This window comes from Pseudophryne corroboree, chromosome 1 (assembly GCF_028390025.1).
Source record: "Pseudophryne corroboree isolate aPseCor3 chromosome 1, aPseCor3.hap2, whole genome shotgun sequence".
NCBI classification, from domain to species: domain Eukaryota; kingdom Metazoa; phylum Chordata; class Amphibia; order Anura; family Myobatrachidae; genus Pseudophryne; species Pseudophryne corroboree.
The window spans coordinates 1,083,170,668-1,083,189,284 of record NC_086444.1 but is presented as its reverse complement, the minus strand read 5'-3'; the positions used below and the strand labels follow the sequence as shown (position 1 = coordinate 1,083,189,284).

Sequence of the window (18,617 nt, the reverse complement as noted above, 5' to 3'; positions counted from 1 at the left end):
TCAGTTAAGGCCCATTCCACACGGAAGGTGGGCTCGTCTTGGGCGGCTGCCCGAGGGGTCTCGGCACTACAGCTGTGCCGAGCTGCTACTTGGTCGGGGTCAAACACTTTTGCAAAGTTCTATAAGTTTGATAACCTGGCTGAGGAGGACCTCCTGTTTGCTCAATCGGTGCTGCAGAGTCATCCGCACTCTCCCGCCCATTTGGGAGCTTTGGTATAATCTTCATGGTCCTTACGGAGTCCCAGCATCCTCTAGGACGTTAGATAAAATAAGATTTTACACTTACCGGTAAATCTATTTCTCGTAGTCCGTAGAGGATGCTGGGCGCCCGTCCCAAGTGCGGACTTCTTCTGCAAGACTTGTATATAGTTATTGCTTACCTAAGGGTTATATTATAGTTCATCGGTTTGGACAGAGACTATGTTGTTTGTTCATACTTTTAACTGGGTAGTTTATCACAGGTTATACGGTGTGATTGGTGTGGCTGGTATGAATCTTGCCCTTGGATTAACAAAAATCCTTTCCTCGTACTGTCCATCTCCTCTGGGCACAGTTTCTCTGAGGTCTGGAGGAGGGGCATAGAGGGAGGAGCCAGTGCACACCCAGAGTCTAAAGTCTTTCTTAAAGTGCCCATGTCTCCTGCGGAGCCCATCTATTCCCCATGGTCCTTACGGAGTCCCAGCATCCTCTACGGACTACAAGAAATAGATTTACCGGTAAGTGTAAAATCTTATTTTAAGCAAGGTCTTCATTCTCTGTCAGTAATGAATAGTTTATTGTAAAATTAAAGATCTATGTTCTTTCCACTTTTGTTTTAGAAGCGTTGTAATAATTTGAAGTTGCTTTAAGAATTGACTTGGCTCAAACCATTAAAAAGCTCCTGTTAGTTTGTTGCAATATTTGCCCTTTTTTGATACAGAGAACCATGAAGTTGTCAGCAGCAGCAAACAAAGAGGTTATAAAACAGTTGGCCCTTTCAGCAAATCCCAAACCATTATCTTCAGTTAACCAAAGAATGCATGTGGGGACAGAAGGCAGGTGCTCAGTAGCAGCTGTCTGGATGTCTATCGCAGGAACACATAAAATATGCATTTTAAGACTGCATGCAGTATACCAAAAGGATCCTTGACAATAATCGTACAGAATTTAAATCCTCAAACTCTCATTACATTTGGCTGCAACAGTTAACTAGCACTGGGGAAATGTACACTGCAAAATTGAGGAAAATTGGAAATGTTTAAAAAACACTAAGGGACAGATTCAATAGTTTTTACCGGCAGCTACCACTAGGAGGTAAAAAATAGAACAATTCTATTGTTGCTCCGTTTAGCCGCAAGATCTTTCTTCTCGCAGTCTCCTGAGTCGGCACTTTCAGCGTCCGAACAGGAGTGCCACCCACAGCTGGACTTTAGATGGGTTTTATGAGGCTAAACCCTGTCTGTTTGGGTGTGACATGCATGGGCACCCAAACAATTGAATTGTTACAAATGTTTGGGAGTCTAAAAATTCCTGTTAAGACGGGAAAAATAAGAATTTACTCACCGGTAATTCTATTTCTCGTAGTCCGTAGTGGATGCTGGGAACTCCGTAAGGACCATAGGGAATAGACGGGCTCCGCAGGAGACTGGGCACTCTAAAAGAAAGATTAGGTACTATCTGGTGTGCACTGGCTCCTCCCTCTATGCCCCTCCTCCAGACCTCAGTTAAGGAAACTGTGCCCGGAAGAGCTGACACAACAAGGAAAGGATTTGGAATCCAGGGTAAGACTCATACCAACCACACCAATCACACCGTACAACTTGTGATAACCATACCCAGTTAACAGTATGAACAACAACTGAGCCTCAGTAACAGATGGCTCATAACAATAACCCTTTAGTTAAGCAATAACTATATACATGTATTGCAGAGAGTCCGCACTTGGGACGGGCGCCCAGCATCCACTACGAGAAATAGATTTACCGGTGAGTAAATTCTTATTTTCTCTGACGTCCTAGTGGATGCTGGGAACTCCGTAAGGACATGGGGATTATACCAAAGCTCCCAAACGGGCGGGAGAGTGCGGATGACTCTGCAGCACTGAATGAGCAAAGGCAAGGTCCTCCTCAGCCAGGGTATCAAACTTGTAGAACTTAGCAAATGTGTTTGAACCCGACCAAGTAGCAGCTCGGCAAAGCTGTAAAGCCGAGACCCCTCGGGCAGCCGCCCAATTAGAGCCCACCTTCCTTGTGGAATGGGCTTTTACCGATTTTGGATGCGGCAATCCTGCCGCAGAATGAGCTTGCTGAATCGTGTTACAGATCCAGCGCGCAATACTTTGCTTTGAAGCAGGAGCACCCAGCTTGTTGGGTGCATGCAGGATAAACAGCGAGTCAGCTTTCCTTACTCTAGCCGTCCTGGCTACATAGATTTTCAAAGCCCTGACTACATCCAGTAACTTGGAGTCCTCCAAGTCCCGAGTAGCCGCAGGCACCACAATAGGTTGGTTCAAATGAAACGCTGATACCACCTTAGGGAGAAATTGGGGACGAGTCCTCAATTCTGCCCTGTCCATATGGAAGATCAGATAAGGGCTTTTACATGACAAAGCCGCCAATTCTGACACACGCCTAGCCGAAGCCAAGGCCAAAAGCATGACCACTTTCCACGTGAGATGTTTTAGCTCCACGGTCTTAAGTGGCTTAAACCAGTGGGATTTCAGGAAATCCAACACAATGTTAAGATCCCAAGGTGCCACTGGAGGCACAAAAGGGGACTGAATATGCAGCACTCCCTTAACAAACGTCTGAACTTCAGGCAGTGAAGCCAGTTCTTTTTGAAAGAAAATAGATAGGGCCGAAATCTGGACCTTTATGGAACCTAATTTTAGGCCCATAGTCACTCCTGACTGTAGGAAGTGCAGGAATCGACCCAGCTGGAATTCCTCTGTAGGGGCCTTCCTGGCCATCACACCAAGCAACATATTTTCGCCATATACGGTGATAATGTTGTGCTGTCACGTCTTTCCTAGCCTTTATCAGCGTAGGAATCACTTCATCCGGAATGCCCTTTTCCGTTAGGATCCGGCGTTCAACCGCCATGCCGTCAAACGCAGCCGCGGTAAGTCTTGGAACAGACACAGCCCCTGCTGTAACAGGTCCTGTCTGAGAGGCAGAGGCCATGGGTCCTCTGAGATCATTTCTTGTAGTTCTGGGTACCAAGTTCTTCTTGGCCAATCCGGAACAATGAGTATAGTTCTTACTCCTCTCTTTCTTACTATCCTCAGTACCTTGGTTATGAGAGGAAGAGGAGGGAACACAAACCGACTGGTACACCCAAGGTGTCACTAGTGCGTCCACAGCTATCGCCTGAGGGTCCCTTGACCTGGCGCAATATTTTTTTAGCTTTTTGTTGAGGCGGGACGCCATCATGTCCACCTGTGGCCGTTCCCAACGGTCCAAAATCTGCGTGAAGACTTCTGGATGAAGTCCCCACTCTCCCGGGTGGAGGTCGTGCCTGCTGAGGAAGTCTGCTTCCCAGTTGTCCACTCCCGGAATGAACACTGCTGACAGTGCTAGCAGCACGTGATTTTCCGCCCATCGGAGAATCCTTGTGGCTTCTGCCATCGCCATCCTGCTTCTTGTGCCGCCCTGGCGGTTTACATGGGCGACCGCCGTGATGTTGTCTGATTGAATCAGCACTGGTTGGTTTTGAAGCAGGGGCTCTGCTTGACTCAGGGCGTTGTAAATGGCCCTTAGTTCCAGTATATTTATATGTAGGGAAGTCTCCTGACTTGACCACTGTCCTTGGAAGTTCCTTCCCTGAGTGACTGCCCCCCATCCTCGGAGGCTTGCGTCCGTGGTCACCAGGATCCAGTCCTGTATGTCGAATCTGCGGCCCTCAAGAAGATGAGCACTCTGCAGCCACCACAGCAGAGACACCCTGGCCCTGGGGGACAGGGTGATCAACCGATGCATCTGAAGATGCGATCCGGACCATTTGTCTAACAGATCCCACTGAAAGATCCTTGCATGGAACCTGACGAAGGGAATTGCTTCGTAAGAAGCCACCATCTTTCCCAGGACTCGCGTGCAGTGATGCACCGACACCTGTTTTGGTTTCAGGAGGTCCCTGACCAGAGATGACAATTCCTTGGGCCTTCTCCACCGGGAGAAACACCTTCTTCTGTTCCTCGAACTCCAGCTTGTATCCCTGAGATACAATTTGTACCGCCCAGAGATCCACTTGTGAGCGAACCCACTGGTTGCTGAAGTTTCGGAGACGCGCCCCCACCGCACCCGGCTCCGCCTGTGGAGCCCCAGCGTCATGCGGTGGACTTAGAGGAAGCGGGGGAGGATTTTTGTTCCTGGGAACTGGCTGCCCGGTGCAGCTTCTTTCCACTACCCCTGCCTCTGGGCAGAAAGGATGCGCCTCTGATCCGCTTGCCTTTCTGAGGCCGAAAGGACTGTACATGATAATACGGTGCTTTCTTAGGCTGTGAGGGAACCCGAGGTAAAAAAGTTGACTTCCCGGCTGTTGCCGTGGATACGAGGTCCGAGAGACCGTCCCCAAACAATTCCTCACCCTTATAAGACAAAACCTCCATGTGTCTTTTAGAATCAGCATCACCTGTCCACTGCCGAGTCCATAATACTCTCCTGGCAGAAATGGACATTGCATTAATTCTAGATGCCAGCAGGCAAATGTCCCTCTGTGCATCCCGCATATATAAGACGACGTCTTTTATATGTTCTATGGTTAGCAAAATAGTATCCCTGTCGAGGGAATCAATGTTGTCTGACAGGGAATCAGACCATGCGGCTGCAGCACTACACATCCATGCTGAAGCAATAGCAGGTCTCAGTATAGTACCTGAGTGTGTATACACAGACTTCAGGATAGCTTCCTGCTTTCTATCCGCAGGCTCCTTTAAGGCAGCCGTATCCTGAGACGGCAGTGCCACCTTTTTTGATAAGCGTGTGAGCGCCTTGCCACCCTAGGGGATGTTTCCCAACGTAACCTGTCCGTTGGCGGGAAAGGGTACGCCATCAGTAACCTCTTAGAAATCACTAGTTTCTTATCGGGGGAACTCCACGCTTCCTCACACAATTCATTTAATTCATCAGATGGGGGAAAAGTCACTGGCTGCTTTTTCTCCCCAAACATAATACCCTTCTTGGTGGTAACCGGGTTAATAACAGAAATGTGCAATACATTTTTCATTGCAGTAATCATGCATCGGATGGCTTTTGTAGATTGTGCATTTGTCTCATCCTCATCTACACTGGAGTCAGACTCCGTGTCGACATCTGTGTCTGCCATCTGAGCTAGCGGGCGTTTATGAGCCCCTGATGGCCTCCGAGACGCCTGGGCAGGTGCGGGCTGAGATCCCGTCTGTCCCAAGGCTGCTGCGTCATCGAACCTTTTATGTAAGGAGTTAATACTGTCTGTTAAGACCTTCCACATATCCATCCAATCCGGTGTCGGCCCCGTCGGGGGCGACACCACACTTATCTGCCCTTGCTCCGCCTCCACGTAACCCTCCTCATCAAACATGTCGACACAGCCGTACCGACACACCGCACACACACAGGGAATGCTCTGACTGAGGACAGGACCCCACAAAGTCCTTTGGGGAGACAGAGAGAGAGTATGCCAGCACACACCACAGCGCTATATAACACAGGGATTTACACTATACTGAGTGATTTTTCCCAATAGCTGCTTATATCTTATTTGCGCCTAAATTTATGTGCCCCCCCTCTCTTTTTTACCCTACTTGTACTGGATACTGCAGGGGAGAGCCTGGGGAGCGTCCTTCCAGCGGAGCTGTGAAGAGAAAATGGCGCTGGTGTGCTGAGGAAGAAGGCCCCGCCCCCTCAGCGGCGGGCTTCTCCCGCGTTTTGTGTATCTTAATGGCGGGGTTTTTTTTTGCACATATACAGTTTTCCAGACTGTATTATGTGCATAATGTGCCAAAAGGTAATCTTATTGCTGCCCAGGGCGCCCCCCCCCCCAGCGCCCTGCACCCTACAGTGACCGGAGTGTGTGGTGTGCAGTGGGAGCAATGGTGCACAGCTGCAGTGCTGTGCGCTACCTTAATGAAGACCGAAGTCTTCTGCCGCCGATTTTATCTCCTTCTTCTGTCTTCTGGCTCTGCAAGAGGGACGGCGGCGCGGCTCCGGGAACGGACGATCGAGGTCAGGCCCTGTGTTCGAACCCTCTGGAGCTAATGGTGTCCAGTAGCCTAAGAAGCACAAGCTAGCTGCAAGCAGGTAGGTTTGCTTCTCTCCCCTCAGTCCCTCGTAGCAGAGAGTCTGTTGCCAGCAGATCTCACTGAAAATAAAAAACCTAACAAATACTTTTTCTAGCAAGCTCAGGAGAGCCCACTAGGAGCACCCAGCTCTGGCCGGGCACAGATTCTAACAGAGGTCTGGAGGAGGGGCATAGAGGGAGGAGCCAGTGCACACCAGATAGTACCTAATCTTTCTTTTAGAGTGCCCAGTCTCCTGCGGAGCCTGTCTATTCACCATGGTCCTTACGGAGTTCCCAGCATCCACTAGGACGTCAGAGAAATTAGATGACCCAAACAATTGAATCTGCCCCATAAAGTCCAAATCACCAACATAACACAACAAAGCGTTCTCTTTCTCCTACCCACTATTCTCGGTGATTTGAATCACCGACAGACCTCATACATCATGCTCATCCTGACATCTCTTCGCTGAATTGCAATCCCTCCTAGGATGTTATAGGGTTACTAGCAAATGTGCAAAACGCAGCTGTGACTGCAGTAAATCACTATGCATGGATTCTAATACCAAGCGGCTAATGCAGGCCTGGCCAACCTGTGGCTCTCTAGCTGCTGCGTAACTACAAGTTCCAGTATGCTCAGCCACATTTTTGCCATTAGGGAATGCTAAGCCAGTGGCAGGGAATCCTGGGATCTGTAGTTTCACAACAGCTGCAGAGCCACAGGCTGGCCAGCCCTGGCCTAATGTGAAAAGAACGAGCAGTCGCAGTGATGGGTAAGATGGAGGTGGGCAGGAGAGAGCAATTGCTTAAGAAGGATCAAATACTTCGTTTATATATCACCACTTTAAAAAAAGTAGTGATGTGCACCGCACATTTTTCAGGTTTTGTGTTTTGGATTCGGTTCTGCGGTCGTGTTTTGGATTCGGACGCATTTTGGCAAAACCTCCCTTAAAATTTTTTGTCGGATTCGGGTGTGTGTTGGATTCTGGTGGGGGGTTTTTTCCAAAAACCCCTCATAAACAGCTTAAATCATAGAATTTGGGGGTAATTTTGATCCCATAGTATTATTAACCTCAATAACCATAATTTACACTCATTTCCAGTCTATTCTGAACACCTCACAATATTATTTTTAGTCCTAAAATTTGCACCGAGGTCACTGGATGACTAAGCTAAGTGACCCAAGTGGCCGGCACAAACACCTGGCCCATCTAGGAGTGGCACTGCAGTGTCAGACAAAATGGCACTTAAAAAAATAGTCCCCAAACAGCACATGATGCAAAGAAAAAAGAGTAAAAGAGGTGCACTGTGGTCGCTGGATGATAAGCTAAGTGACACAAACACCTCAATATCACAGGAATTATTCATTCTAATCAATGGTATTATTGGTCCAAACCACTGGAAGAAAATGCCAAAATCACAGGAATTTGGCAAGATCACTGTAATTAATAAATATAAATCACTGATATTAATTGGTAAAATATCGCTATCGCCTGCCTAGTGAAGTGGAATCTAGATGGGATTTTGTACCGGGGACACAATAACTTCATCAATTGTCTAAATCCCAATGCACTAATGGTAGAAAACGGGCGTACGTCTAACAGCGCACTGATTATACTGAGAACTGATTATACTGATCACTGATGATACTACGGAGAACTGACACTTAGCAGCGAGAACAGCACTGGACTATTGTACTGTAGTATACTGGTCACCACAATGCAGCATTGACACTGAGCACAGATATTAAGCACTGATCAGGATACTAGAAGTGACACGGTGCAGCAAGATAACGCTATGGCCTACTGTACTGTACTACTATATACTGGTGGTCACCACAATGGAGCACTGTACTACTATATACTGGTCATAACAATGCAGCAGATATTGAGCACTGATCAGGAGAATAGAACAGAGTCTGACACGGAGCTGTAAGATACAGCAATGGCCTACTGTACTACTATATACTGGTGGTCACCACAATGCAGCACACTGAGCACAAATATTGAGCTTTTCAGGAAGAGAACGTAGCCACGTCCTCTCCGCTCAATCGACAATGCACAAGTGAAAATGGCAGCGACGCGCGGCTCTTTATATGGAATCCGAATCTCGCGAGAATCCGACAGCGGGATGACGACGTTTTCCCCCGTTTGGGTTTTGCGTGTTAGGCGGGAAGAACCGAGGCTGCCTCGGACCCGTGTAAACCACGTGAATTTCGGGGGGGGTTCGGATCTCGACGAACCGAACCCACTCATCTCTAAACAAAAAATAAATAAAAAAAAGGCCGTCTGACAACTTGCCAATGATAAAAGCCTGTACACTTGTAGTAAAGACGCATATATATTAAACAAGGCTTCAAATTTAGACCTTAAATACTGTATTTTATCAATTAGTATTAAAAAAGCAGCTGCCATGATGTTCACAAACAAAAACTGACAAATATTATAAAAAAATCCTGAAAAGTACAGTTTAGTTTTAGTAGCGGTATTTATTTAAAAAAAAAAAACCTGTTTAATGGTAATTCATTACATCACCCATGCTCTTTGTTATCCAAGTTGTCTGAATCCAAAACATTGGATATAAATATGATAGCGGTTTAGACTAGGGTGGCCAACCCCAGGCCATTTTTTTCAATCCCAGGAATTGGGATTGAAAAATGTATAATACCAGGATTCCCAGGATTGGTTCCTTTTCAATGTACCAATGTAAAATAGTTCAGTTCTGTACCAAGTTAAGACTATTCAATTGAATTCACTCCAGTCTACAGTAGCTGGGAACTAATTTGATTGTTTGCAAAACCAGCCACGCGCTGGTTGCGATGGCTGCATTTTCGCATGATCCATTATACAGTGTTAAGCAGCTTTCACCATAAGTAACAGGCATGCTGCACTTACAGCACATCCAGTACTCTAGCACTACTTTACATGTATTTCTGTCCGTACCTCAGGAGGGGCCGAGCAAAAACCCACTATAAGTGCAGCATCAGGCAGGTCGCCCAAAACAACTGAATTAGCTCACAGCCGAGAAAGCGAATTCAATTTTGACAAAGCTTTAACTAATGGGTGACTGATGGAGCATCAATTGCTGCTCCTTTCAGGGCGCAAATGCATCAAGCACATATATTTCTGCTCCCAAACTCTTAAAGTGGCAACATTGATTTGGGCTTTCTAACCAGGACTTTTTTTTTTTTATTGTTTATTTTTGGATTTCTGCATTTTCACCACAAAAAAAAAAAATTACAATACACAGGAGAATGAGAAGGACATGACCAGCGTACAATAAATCAAAAATTAACCCATATGACAGACATTTGAGTACAAATGAATAGAAAAAGGAAAGCAAATGTAGCAACATAAAATATAATGAAGTGAGTGACAGCGGAAGCAGGCCCGGGACAACCACATAGGACGGAATTCAAGTCTTGCCGCCCACTCTCAGCCCCCAATAGCGCCCGCCGGCAGCTACTGAAATCCAATATCAGCATTTCAGCTCAGCAGGCTGAAATGCTCAAAGTGATTTATCGCAATCGCGCCCATGACTGTAGTCTGGATCTCTAATGGGCACGATAACCGGGGGACAATTGAATATTGCCCCGTGATCTACCATCGCTTTAGATGGGAGAGCGGGCACGGTATTACAATTGAACTCTGCCAATAGAATCTACTTACACATATGTTGTAAGTAGTGCAGCGTGGACCCAAAAGCACCATTAAGGCCCACACAACACTACGCCAGGAGACTAGTGTTTATCTAGGTAAAAAAAAAAAATATCAGGATAGCTATACCTATACCCCCAGCACCCAACAAACCAAGCCGCACCAATGACAACCTACCCATATAGGAGAAATGTATATCAAAGACTAATATAAATAAAATATACACTAGCCACGGACATCAGAATGCATTTAGTAACTACCCCCCCACATTATATGACCATATCCCCCCAACTTACAGGATATCTGGATCCCCGAACCCCCTCCAACTACACTACAACTAAACTAACTTGAGGGCACCTATTTCCATGAACATTGGGGGTAATTCAGTTGAAAAAGGCAGGGCAAAACCATGTGCACTGCAGGGGGGACAGATATAACATTTGCAGAGAGTTAGATTTGGGTGGGTTATTTTGTTTCTGTGCAGGGTAAATACTGGCTGATTTATTTTTACACTGCAATTTAGATTTCAGTTTGAACACACCCCACCCAAATAGAACTCTCTCTGCACACGTTATATCTGGTTTTACCCAACTGTTAACAAATTTGCTGCTGTGATCAACTCTGAATTAGGCCCATTAAGGCAACAGAGTATCCAAGGCCAGGATAAAAGGTGAATGAAAATGACTCACAGAAATAACAAGATAGTCAAGCCAACTATAAGAACTCGAACCAAGACAGACTAATTTAGCCACGTTACGTGGTAAAATTCTGTGCTTTCGGATGCAACAAGCCCAAAAACAATTGAATTGCTCTGTCAGATGCCAATTAGCTAAATCTACGATAAAAACAACTGCATTGCCCCAATCCTTGAGCTCAATTATACCCCTTTCACACAGCACAAATAACCCGGCATATTGCCGGGTCGGTGTGCGGTGTGAAAGGGGTATAGCCGAAATCGCGGGGCGCCTGACGTGGCAATTCAACCCGGGAATAAAGCAGTGTTATACCCGGGTTGAATACCGGGTCAGCGGCTGCGTAAAGGGGCTCCCGGGGTCAATGCGTCCCGGGACCCGTTTACTATAGCAGGGAGAGGCGGCGCGGAGATGCTCTCTCCACCTCCGTCCCCCGCTGCTATGGCAACCTGCCCGGCATATTGCGGGTCGGGGAAGCATGCAGCAGCTGCCAATGCCGGATCCCACCCGGGAAGGACCCGTTTCCAATTCCCGGGTGGGATCCGGCATTGGCCGTGTGAAAGGGGTATTAGTGTTCATTCTAGCACTCTGCACCTTTCAAAACCCATGCAGTTCTGAATTCCTGCCTGGGGTGTCACTCTCTGCTCTGGTGCTTCTCAACACACTCTGGGGCAGATGTATTAAGCCTGGAGAAGTGATAAAGCAGTGATAAGTGAAAGGTGATAATGCACCAACCAATCAGCTTCTGTCATTTTTCAAACCTGTAATGATTGGCTGGTGCGTTATAATCTTCCACTTATCACTGCTATCATTTCTCCAGGCTTAACACATCTGCCCTACTGATCTGTAACTCAGTGCTGAGATAGAGACCAGAGTGTGCAGAGAAGCACCAGAACAGAGAGAGACACCCCAGGAAGGAAGGAAGAACTGCACGGGTTGTGACAGATGCAGAGTACTAGAATGAACACTATTATTGGTCATTGTTATCTCTATTCCTCATTTATTGTCCTTGGGTGCAACTACTACCACTAACAAATGAAAATATGAGGAATAAGTGCCATGGCACTATGTCCATCAGTGAGCAGCATGCCAGACAAATATAATGGGCATACAGCTTCTCAAAGGTAGTGAATAGCCACAAGAGTTTCGGTTCGGCACAGAACTATACGCCTTCTCTCGAACCACAAGACAAGTTCAGTTAATGTAAATAGTCATTGGACGACAATGGTTGCCAACAAGACTCTATGGGGTCGATTCAATTCGGCAACTTAAGAATAGCGCCGGGAATTAGCTCCCGACGCTATTCAATTCAGCTGCTAGTGACCCGCAATTGTCGGGAATTCTTCCCTCATCCCCGGGGGATGAGAGAAGAAACCCGACAAAAGTGCTGCCTCGCGGCCGGCGCGAGGCTGATTCTGTCGGGAATCAGCCTCGCGCCGGGGAGTTAAGTCGGAGAATGCCCGTTCTCCCGACAATTCAACCTGTTTAGTCGGCGAGAACGGGACATCGCAGACTTAACTGGAGCTGAATTGAATAGCGTCGGGAGCTAATTCCCGGCGCTATTCTTAAGTTGCCGAATTGAATCGACCCCTATAAAGACCACTACTGCCATGCAGAAGCCACAATTGTTATTTCACTACTTAGCCGATTACAATTGTTCCCCGCACCTTTCAGATTGTAAACTCTTTGTGCACAGTCATCTTTACCTTATGCTTCATGTAACTTTATATAAATTGTATTTTGATACCCTCACTGTACAGCACTGAGTAACAGGGGTGCTTTATGAAGAAAGAACATCAATACGAATATAATCATAACTTGACCAGTCAGTTTTGTTAGACCCAAAATGCATGGAAAGCAGCAATTCACCTGTGAAATGATGAGTGATAAATGCACCCCAAGATTCAAAAACTGCTCAGACCGCACATATGAGAAGTTCAAAATGACCTAAAGATATATACTGTAAACAGAATATACTGTATACAAGCACTTAATGGGAATGCAATTTGGATATCTGGATGCGATCTGGAAGAACACTTTGCGTCCACCGCCATCACAAGTATTTCCAGGTACCTCACCAAGGTGTGCAGCACTACCGAGCAGCCAAGCGTCAGCAACCAACTTCCCCGCTAGTGACTGAATTCCTGCAGACCATATAACAAACCACCAATACTAGAGAGGACAGGTGCCAAGAATACTGAAGTAAGTGCTTCACACCTCATTAAAATAAAACATTTAAAAAACTAAGAAAGGGAATGGGATGATCCAACATATTTTGCTATCTTGACACGTGCTCAACCATTTCCTCTACCAGGGACACAGACACTCACAATCATAAGATAAAATTGTGTAAATTAAAAAGGTGTCCGTTGAAGAGTAACAACTTCTAAATCAAAAATATTATATAAATATGTGTTCTACGAAAAAAAGACAATGCCTGACCTGCAGTCCTATACTCACACCGCCAGGCCGGGCACAGACAAGGAGGTGAGAATAGATTACTCCTTTCACCACACTGCCCAGTCGCAGTTCTACCATATGTCCCATCAACTCACATTCATATCTTCATGTGATCTGGATTTTTAACCTTTTTATCCTGGGTTTTCAATGTTGTATACCAACCCCCTGCACCACACCAACAATTTCTTCATTCATCTCTTAAGGGCCCTACACACACAGCGCGACCCGCCGCCGAGCTGCCCGACCGCCGATACAGCGGACGGGCAACCCAGCGGCGGGGGAAAACTTTCTTCACTCCCCCAGTCACCCGGCTCCATAGAAGTGCATGCAAATATGTACAAGATCGTCCATATTGGCCTGCATGCACAAGCGACGGGGCACCAACGATGAATGAGCGCGGGGTCGCGCATCATTCATCATTGCTGCCTCCACACTGAAAGATAAGAACGGTATCTCGTTCATTAATGAACGAGATTGTTCATATTTTCAGTAATATCGTCCAGTGTGTAGCGCCTATTATCCTCTGAAGTCCTTACCATCAATATGGGCGATTCCAACAGCTCTACTGACAAATGAATTATTTTTGCATCTCTCGAATATCCTCTCGGCTTCTCCCAATGGACTGACTTTTCTACTTATCGGCATGGCCACTGCCTTCACCTAGTATTCTCTAAATCTGGTGTGGCCAGCTGTTGTGAAACTACAAGTCCCAGCATGTGCAGCCTCCAGTTTTGCCATTAGGGAATACTAAAACTGTGTCAGGGCATCCTGGGATGTGCAGTTTCACAACAGCTGGAGGGCCACTGGTTGTCCAGGCCTGCTCTTTACTGTGCTCGGTAGCAGAATGCTAATGCTGGGAACACACTAAAAAACGTGTGTACCAAGCGACGGCATGATGCTACAACATGATACATCTCGCCATCACTACACACTGCATGATGAGTGATGTATCGCTGCCTAACGCATTTAAACATGTCGTTGTTCCCTGTGTTGTCCCTTTCAGCACACCCAACAGAACGACCCAGGGAACAACCCGCTGTAGCGCACGATCGCAGGTACACAATGTACGTGGCTGCTAACACGTTGCGATACTCACCAAAACAATATAGCACCCGATTAATCGCTTAGTGTGCATCAGGCTTTACTCCCCTTTTCCTCTCCCAGACCATCACCTGCTCTCTCCATTACTTTAAAATTTCTGTTGACAAACTCTACGTTGCAGAACTCTCCTTTCTATCAATTATCAACAACTCTTCACCTGTCTGCCCAACGTCTCCCCCAGTATCCACATTATCCTGTTCCGATATGGCAGTGAATAGGTTTACCGCAGACCTTGAGTAATACCCCTTTCACACCACACAAATAACCCGGTATCGACCCGGCATATTTCCGGGTCAGCGTGCAGTGTGAAAGGGGCAGCGCCGAAATCTCGGGTCGCCTGACCCGGCAATTCAACCCGGGTATAAAGCACTGTTATACCCGGGTTGAATACCGGGTCAGTGGCGCGTAAACAGGCTCCCGGGTCGATGCGACCCGGGACCCGTTTACTAGATAGGGAGAGGCGGCGCGGAGATGATCTCCCAGCACCGCCTCCACCTCCGACCCCCACTGTTATGGCAACCCCAGCCAGCTGCCAATGCCGGATCCCACCCGGGAAGGACCCGTTTCCAATTCCCGGGTGGGATCCGGCATTGGCAGTGTGAAAGGTGGTCCCAGCTGCTCTTCACACTCAACATCAACAAAAGATACACAACATCTTTAAAAACTTTCACGCAGAGTATAATGTAATTGGCACAAATCCCACACTTCTCATGACTATCACACATTCCGATATATGGCTCCTATAGAAATGCTGTGGATACTGGTAAATAAACATACTTCCCTTCTCTAATCAAGCTTCTAACCCAAAATGACTGTTTACTAAATAGAAATCTCTTATCACACCTTCCCACAACAAACCCGTCCGTCACTTTCAGTGTCCAACATCTTACTTCTCACTTTAAGAACAAAACTGATAATATCAAACATGAAATGGTCTCTTCATAAAAGTAAATTAGAACCTGTTCAACTCCACGCCTGAACCCTCTGGCACCTTCTCTTCATATGATCCCCCAGATCTTATATTCCTACTGCACTCTCTCTTTCATCTCAGTTCTATACCCCAACATTAGTTTATTTGTGTCTTCCGGTGCTTAGACCAGTGCTTCCCAAACACAGTCCCCAAGAATACCCAAGCTCGCTGCCTAGGTATCATCCTCAACTCGAACTTGTTCTTTGTTGGCATATTCTGTTACATACATTCTAGAAATAGGCCCAGAATATGCCTATATCTTTACACCAGACACTGCAAAATCCATAATTCATACACTCATTATCTTAGTTATTTTCCCTAAACTAACTTTCACCCCTACAATCTATTCTGAATGTAGCAGTTATACCTCTTTCACACCACAAACACGGGTTGGTCCCAAGTGCAACCCCTTTCAGACTGGCAGCCCGGCCCTTCTTGCCAGGTTGGCGACATTACCAGCGATGCATCCCAGGTCATTCCAACGGTTTGGTATTGGGTGACCAGCGGTCAGCATACAGACGCCAGGATCCCAGCCACCACATTGCCGGTGGGAGGTGCGAGGGCAACGAAGCCCCTTGCGGGCTCGCTACGCTTGCCACAGGATCTATTCCCACTCTATGGGTGTTGTGGAATAGTTTCCATTAGTTAGCATGTCGACTGTCGGGATTTCCAGTGTCGGTATACTGATCGCCAATAATATGATTACATCCCACTTCCAACAGGGTGCATTGGCACTGAACAATATCCCGGGTTGCTGCACGTTCACATGCAATTACCTGGGATATTTATGGCAGTGTGTAAGGGGTATTAGTCTGATCTTCCTCACAGAATGTTAAGCTGCTGCTCCAATCTGTCAGTCACTACATTGGCTGGCTGTATTGTACAAATTTCACTATAAAATACTTCTAATATAAAAGGTCAAAACCAAAAATACACCAACATACATCTCTTCTCTCAAAATGTCTGCCAACTCAACATCTCCATCTCTCAATAACCTTCATTACCAGCTTCCACTCAGGGTTACATGACTTTTTTTCACCCACTTGGTTTTCCTCTTGCATCCAAACTTTCAAGTGTTACCGGAGTTTCACCTCTTTATATAAGCTTATTATATTCCAAAACCATCCATGTAACAGTCCTAAGGTATTCTACTGAGTTAGAGTGAAGTAGAAAACACAACATAAAACTATTTGCGACATGTAGCATCATCCGTACTAGATGATCTTTTACATTTTACAACAAAAAAAATGGATGTGCGCAGAAAGGACCAGTGACTGAACACAATCGGCAAATGCACACACAAGTATAATGAATTAACAAAATGACTAACTTTAATAAAACAAAATTAAAAACTAACAAGTTTGCAGATGGTTTGATGAATTAAACATAAAATTGATAATTCACTCTATCTCCCATCTACAGAGTCTAAACTAAATTTACATGTCTTCTTTCCATACTCAAAAAAACCCTCTGACGACAGGCTAAATTTGCCACTAGAAAGGTTTATAACACCTCTACCGTTGGCTGGATATGACTGCAATATTCTGTTACATAACTATATTCCATTGCCAAACAACAACAGGTTGCACCCCTGCCTGATGCCCATCACCCATATAGATACAACTATGAGCATTTGTCTTCCAGTTTGCCATTCATAGAACAGAGGCTATCAAAGGATGATTACCTGCTTACCTATAGGGATCAATTCAATTACAAGAGATGCCTGTGATTTAGTGCATACCTATGCTGCATGATGACAGACCCAGAACTGTATTTTAATATGTACCCCTATGGGGCTCTGAACTAAAATATGTTATTTGGAGGATGAATAGGCAGCGATTTAGCATGCTCTGGCTGGCATCACAGACACAGGTGGAACTCTAAACACCTGATAGCGTACTGATCCGCAGAACTTCTGCACCATATGGAGGCAACCTGAGGCTCCCCAGCTGTGCCATGACTAAGCTCCCAGCAGTGACCCGAGCAGCCACCTGTTACACTGCCACAAGCAGGGTGCCCATGCTAAGCTACCCCCGGGGTCAGTGTGTGCAGGGCCGGGACCCGGCATCGCTCACCTTCAGTCGTTTCACCACCTCATCGTTAGTGATCTTGTCCGTGATCTCCTTCACCCCGGGGGGATAGATGATTTTGCCGTCGGCGGCTTTCTGCTGGGTCGGGAACTCCATCCTGCCCGGGAGTGTCTGCCACGCTCCTCTAGCGGCCTCTAGCGGGGAGAGAGCAGAACGTCACACACACGGCACAGGGAACAAAAACACACAAGCCCAGTGCTAGCCCCTCTGCCCGGGGGTACGGGGGTGCCTGGGCAGGGAAGGGGTGCAGCTGGGCCAAGGCCGCCTGGGCAGGAGAAGGGGGGGGGGGGGGTAGTAGACAGGGCTGAGGGTTCTGCCACCCAGCAAAGCCGAGTGCAGGCCGGAGAGGAGGTCGGGGCTGCCCCGGGAGGGGAGAGGGTGGGGGAGGATCACGCTCTAGGGGGGGGGGGGGGGCGGAGTGGGTGGAGGACGGGGACAGCTGGATAGGCTACGGGTCGGAAAAGGAGGCCGAGGCCCAGTGAGAGACCGGGGACCCCCGCACTCTGTATGGCCGGGCTCTTACCTCCAGTCAGAGGAGGGCGGGCTCCCCCCGCATGTATCCGGCGCCCGCTGTGTCGGGGAGCGGGGACCTTGCTTTCCCTCGGCGGCGCCGCCTGTCAGGAGCCAGACGCACGTGACCGCCACACCGGGGCTCCTCGCGGGGGGACGCCGTGCTCGGTTGGGGGAGGAACGGCTGCGGACACGCGCTCAGGCCACGCGCTCTCTCTCTCTCAGGCGTCCCCTGTCCCGGAGCTGCCGCTGCTGAGAGTGAGAGACCGGGGGCCGGCACAGCGCACAGCGACCCCTGGCGGTTGGCGCCAAAACCTCCTGGACACGAACTAGGAAGAAATCGGGAAGCGCAGCAGCAGCGCCGCCCCAGTCACAGTTATAGCGTTACACAATTGCTGCTTTCACTGCCAGTCTCCTTCATAATCTCCCGGCAACGTGTAGTATTCCAGATGTCTTGGGGTGCATGCTGGGAATTGTAGTTCCACAACAGGGAGTCCCCTCTATCTCTTTACTATACTGACGTGCATATGGGGTCACGCTTCTGTATGTATTACAATCTATGGGGGCTAGGGATGGATATCGGAAACCGATGGTTAGCAACCATCCTCCGTCAGTTAAAGTACTTTTCCCAACAAAATTGCAGCTATTCGATGGTTGCCAGTCACGGGATAAAACATCCCAATGTCCATCCCATAACTGACTGCGTCTGTGGCTGTGCAGCTGCTGACACGCGGAATTGGTGTTCGCTGCTCAGCTAATGTGTGCATGCATAAAGCTGTGAGGGGTAGCTGTATTAGCCGCTACCGTGTAGAGTGGTATCTGCATGCGCTGTGTGCCGCAGATACCGCATCCCCAACTTTATGGCGGTTGCAGTGTCTTTATCGGCTCTGCTATATACAAGATA

General features: G+C 47.4%; 1 protein-coding gene across 4 annotated transcripts in view; it reads right to left on the bottom strand.

Moving 5' to 3' along the window:
• PDS5A (PDS5 cohesin associated factor A) overlaps nt 1–18,071 on the bottom strand; it is a 351,976-nt gene extending 333,905 nt beyond the window's left edge. For 2 of the 4 annotated variants that reach the window (XM_063921117.1, XM_063921126.1), the window contains exons 1-2: nt 17,727–18,071; nt 17,189–17,337 (exon numbers count right to left, since the gene is read on the bottom strand). In XM_063921117.1, the coding sequence (XP_063777187.1) occupies nt 17,189–17,299 (111 nt within the window). In that variant the 5' untranslated portion in view covers nt 17,300–17,337; nt 17,727–18,071. The remainder of the gene's footprint in view (nt 1–17,188; nt 17,338–17,726) is intronic. The other 2 variants (XM_063921146.1, XM_063921137.1) reach the window with 1 other exon arrangement.
• Between the last annotated feature and the right edge of the window lie 546 nt (nt 18,072–18,617).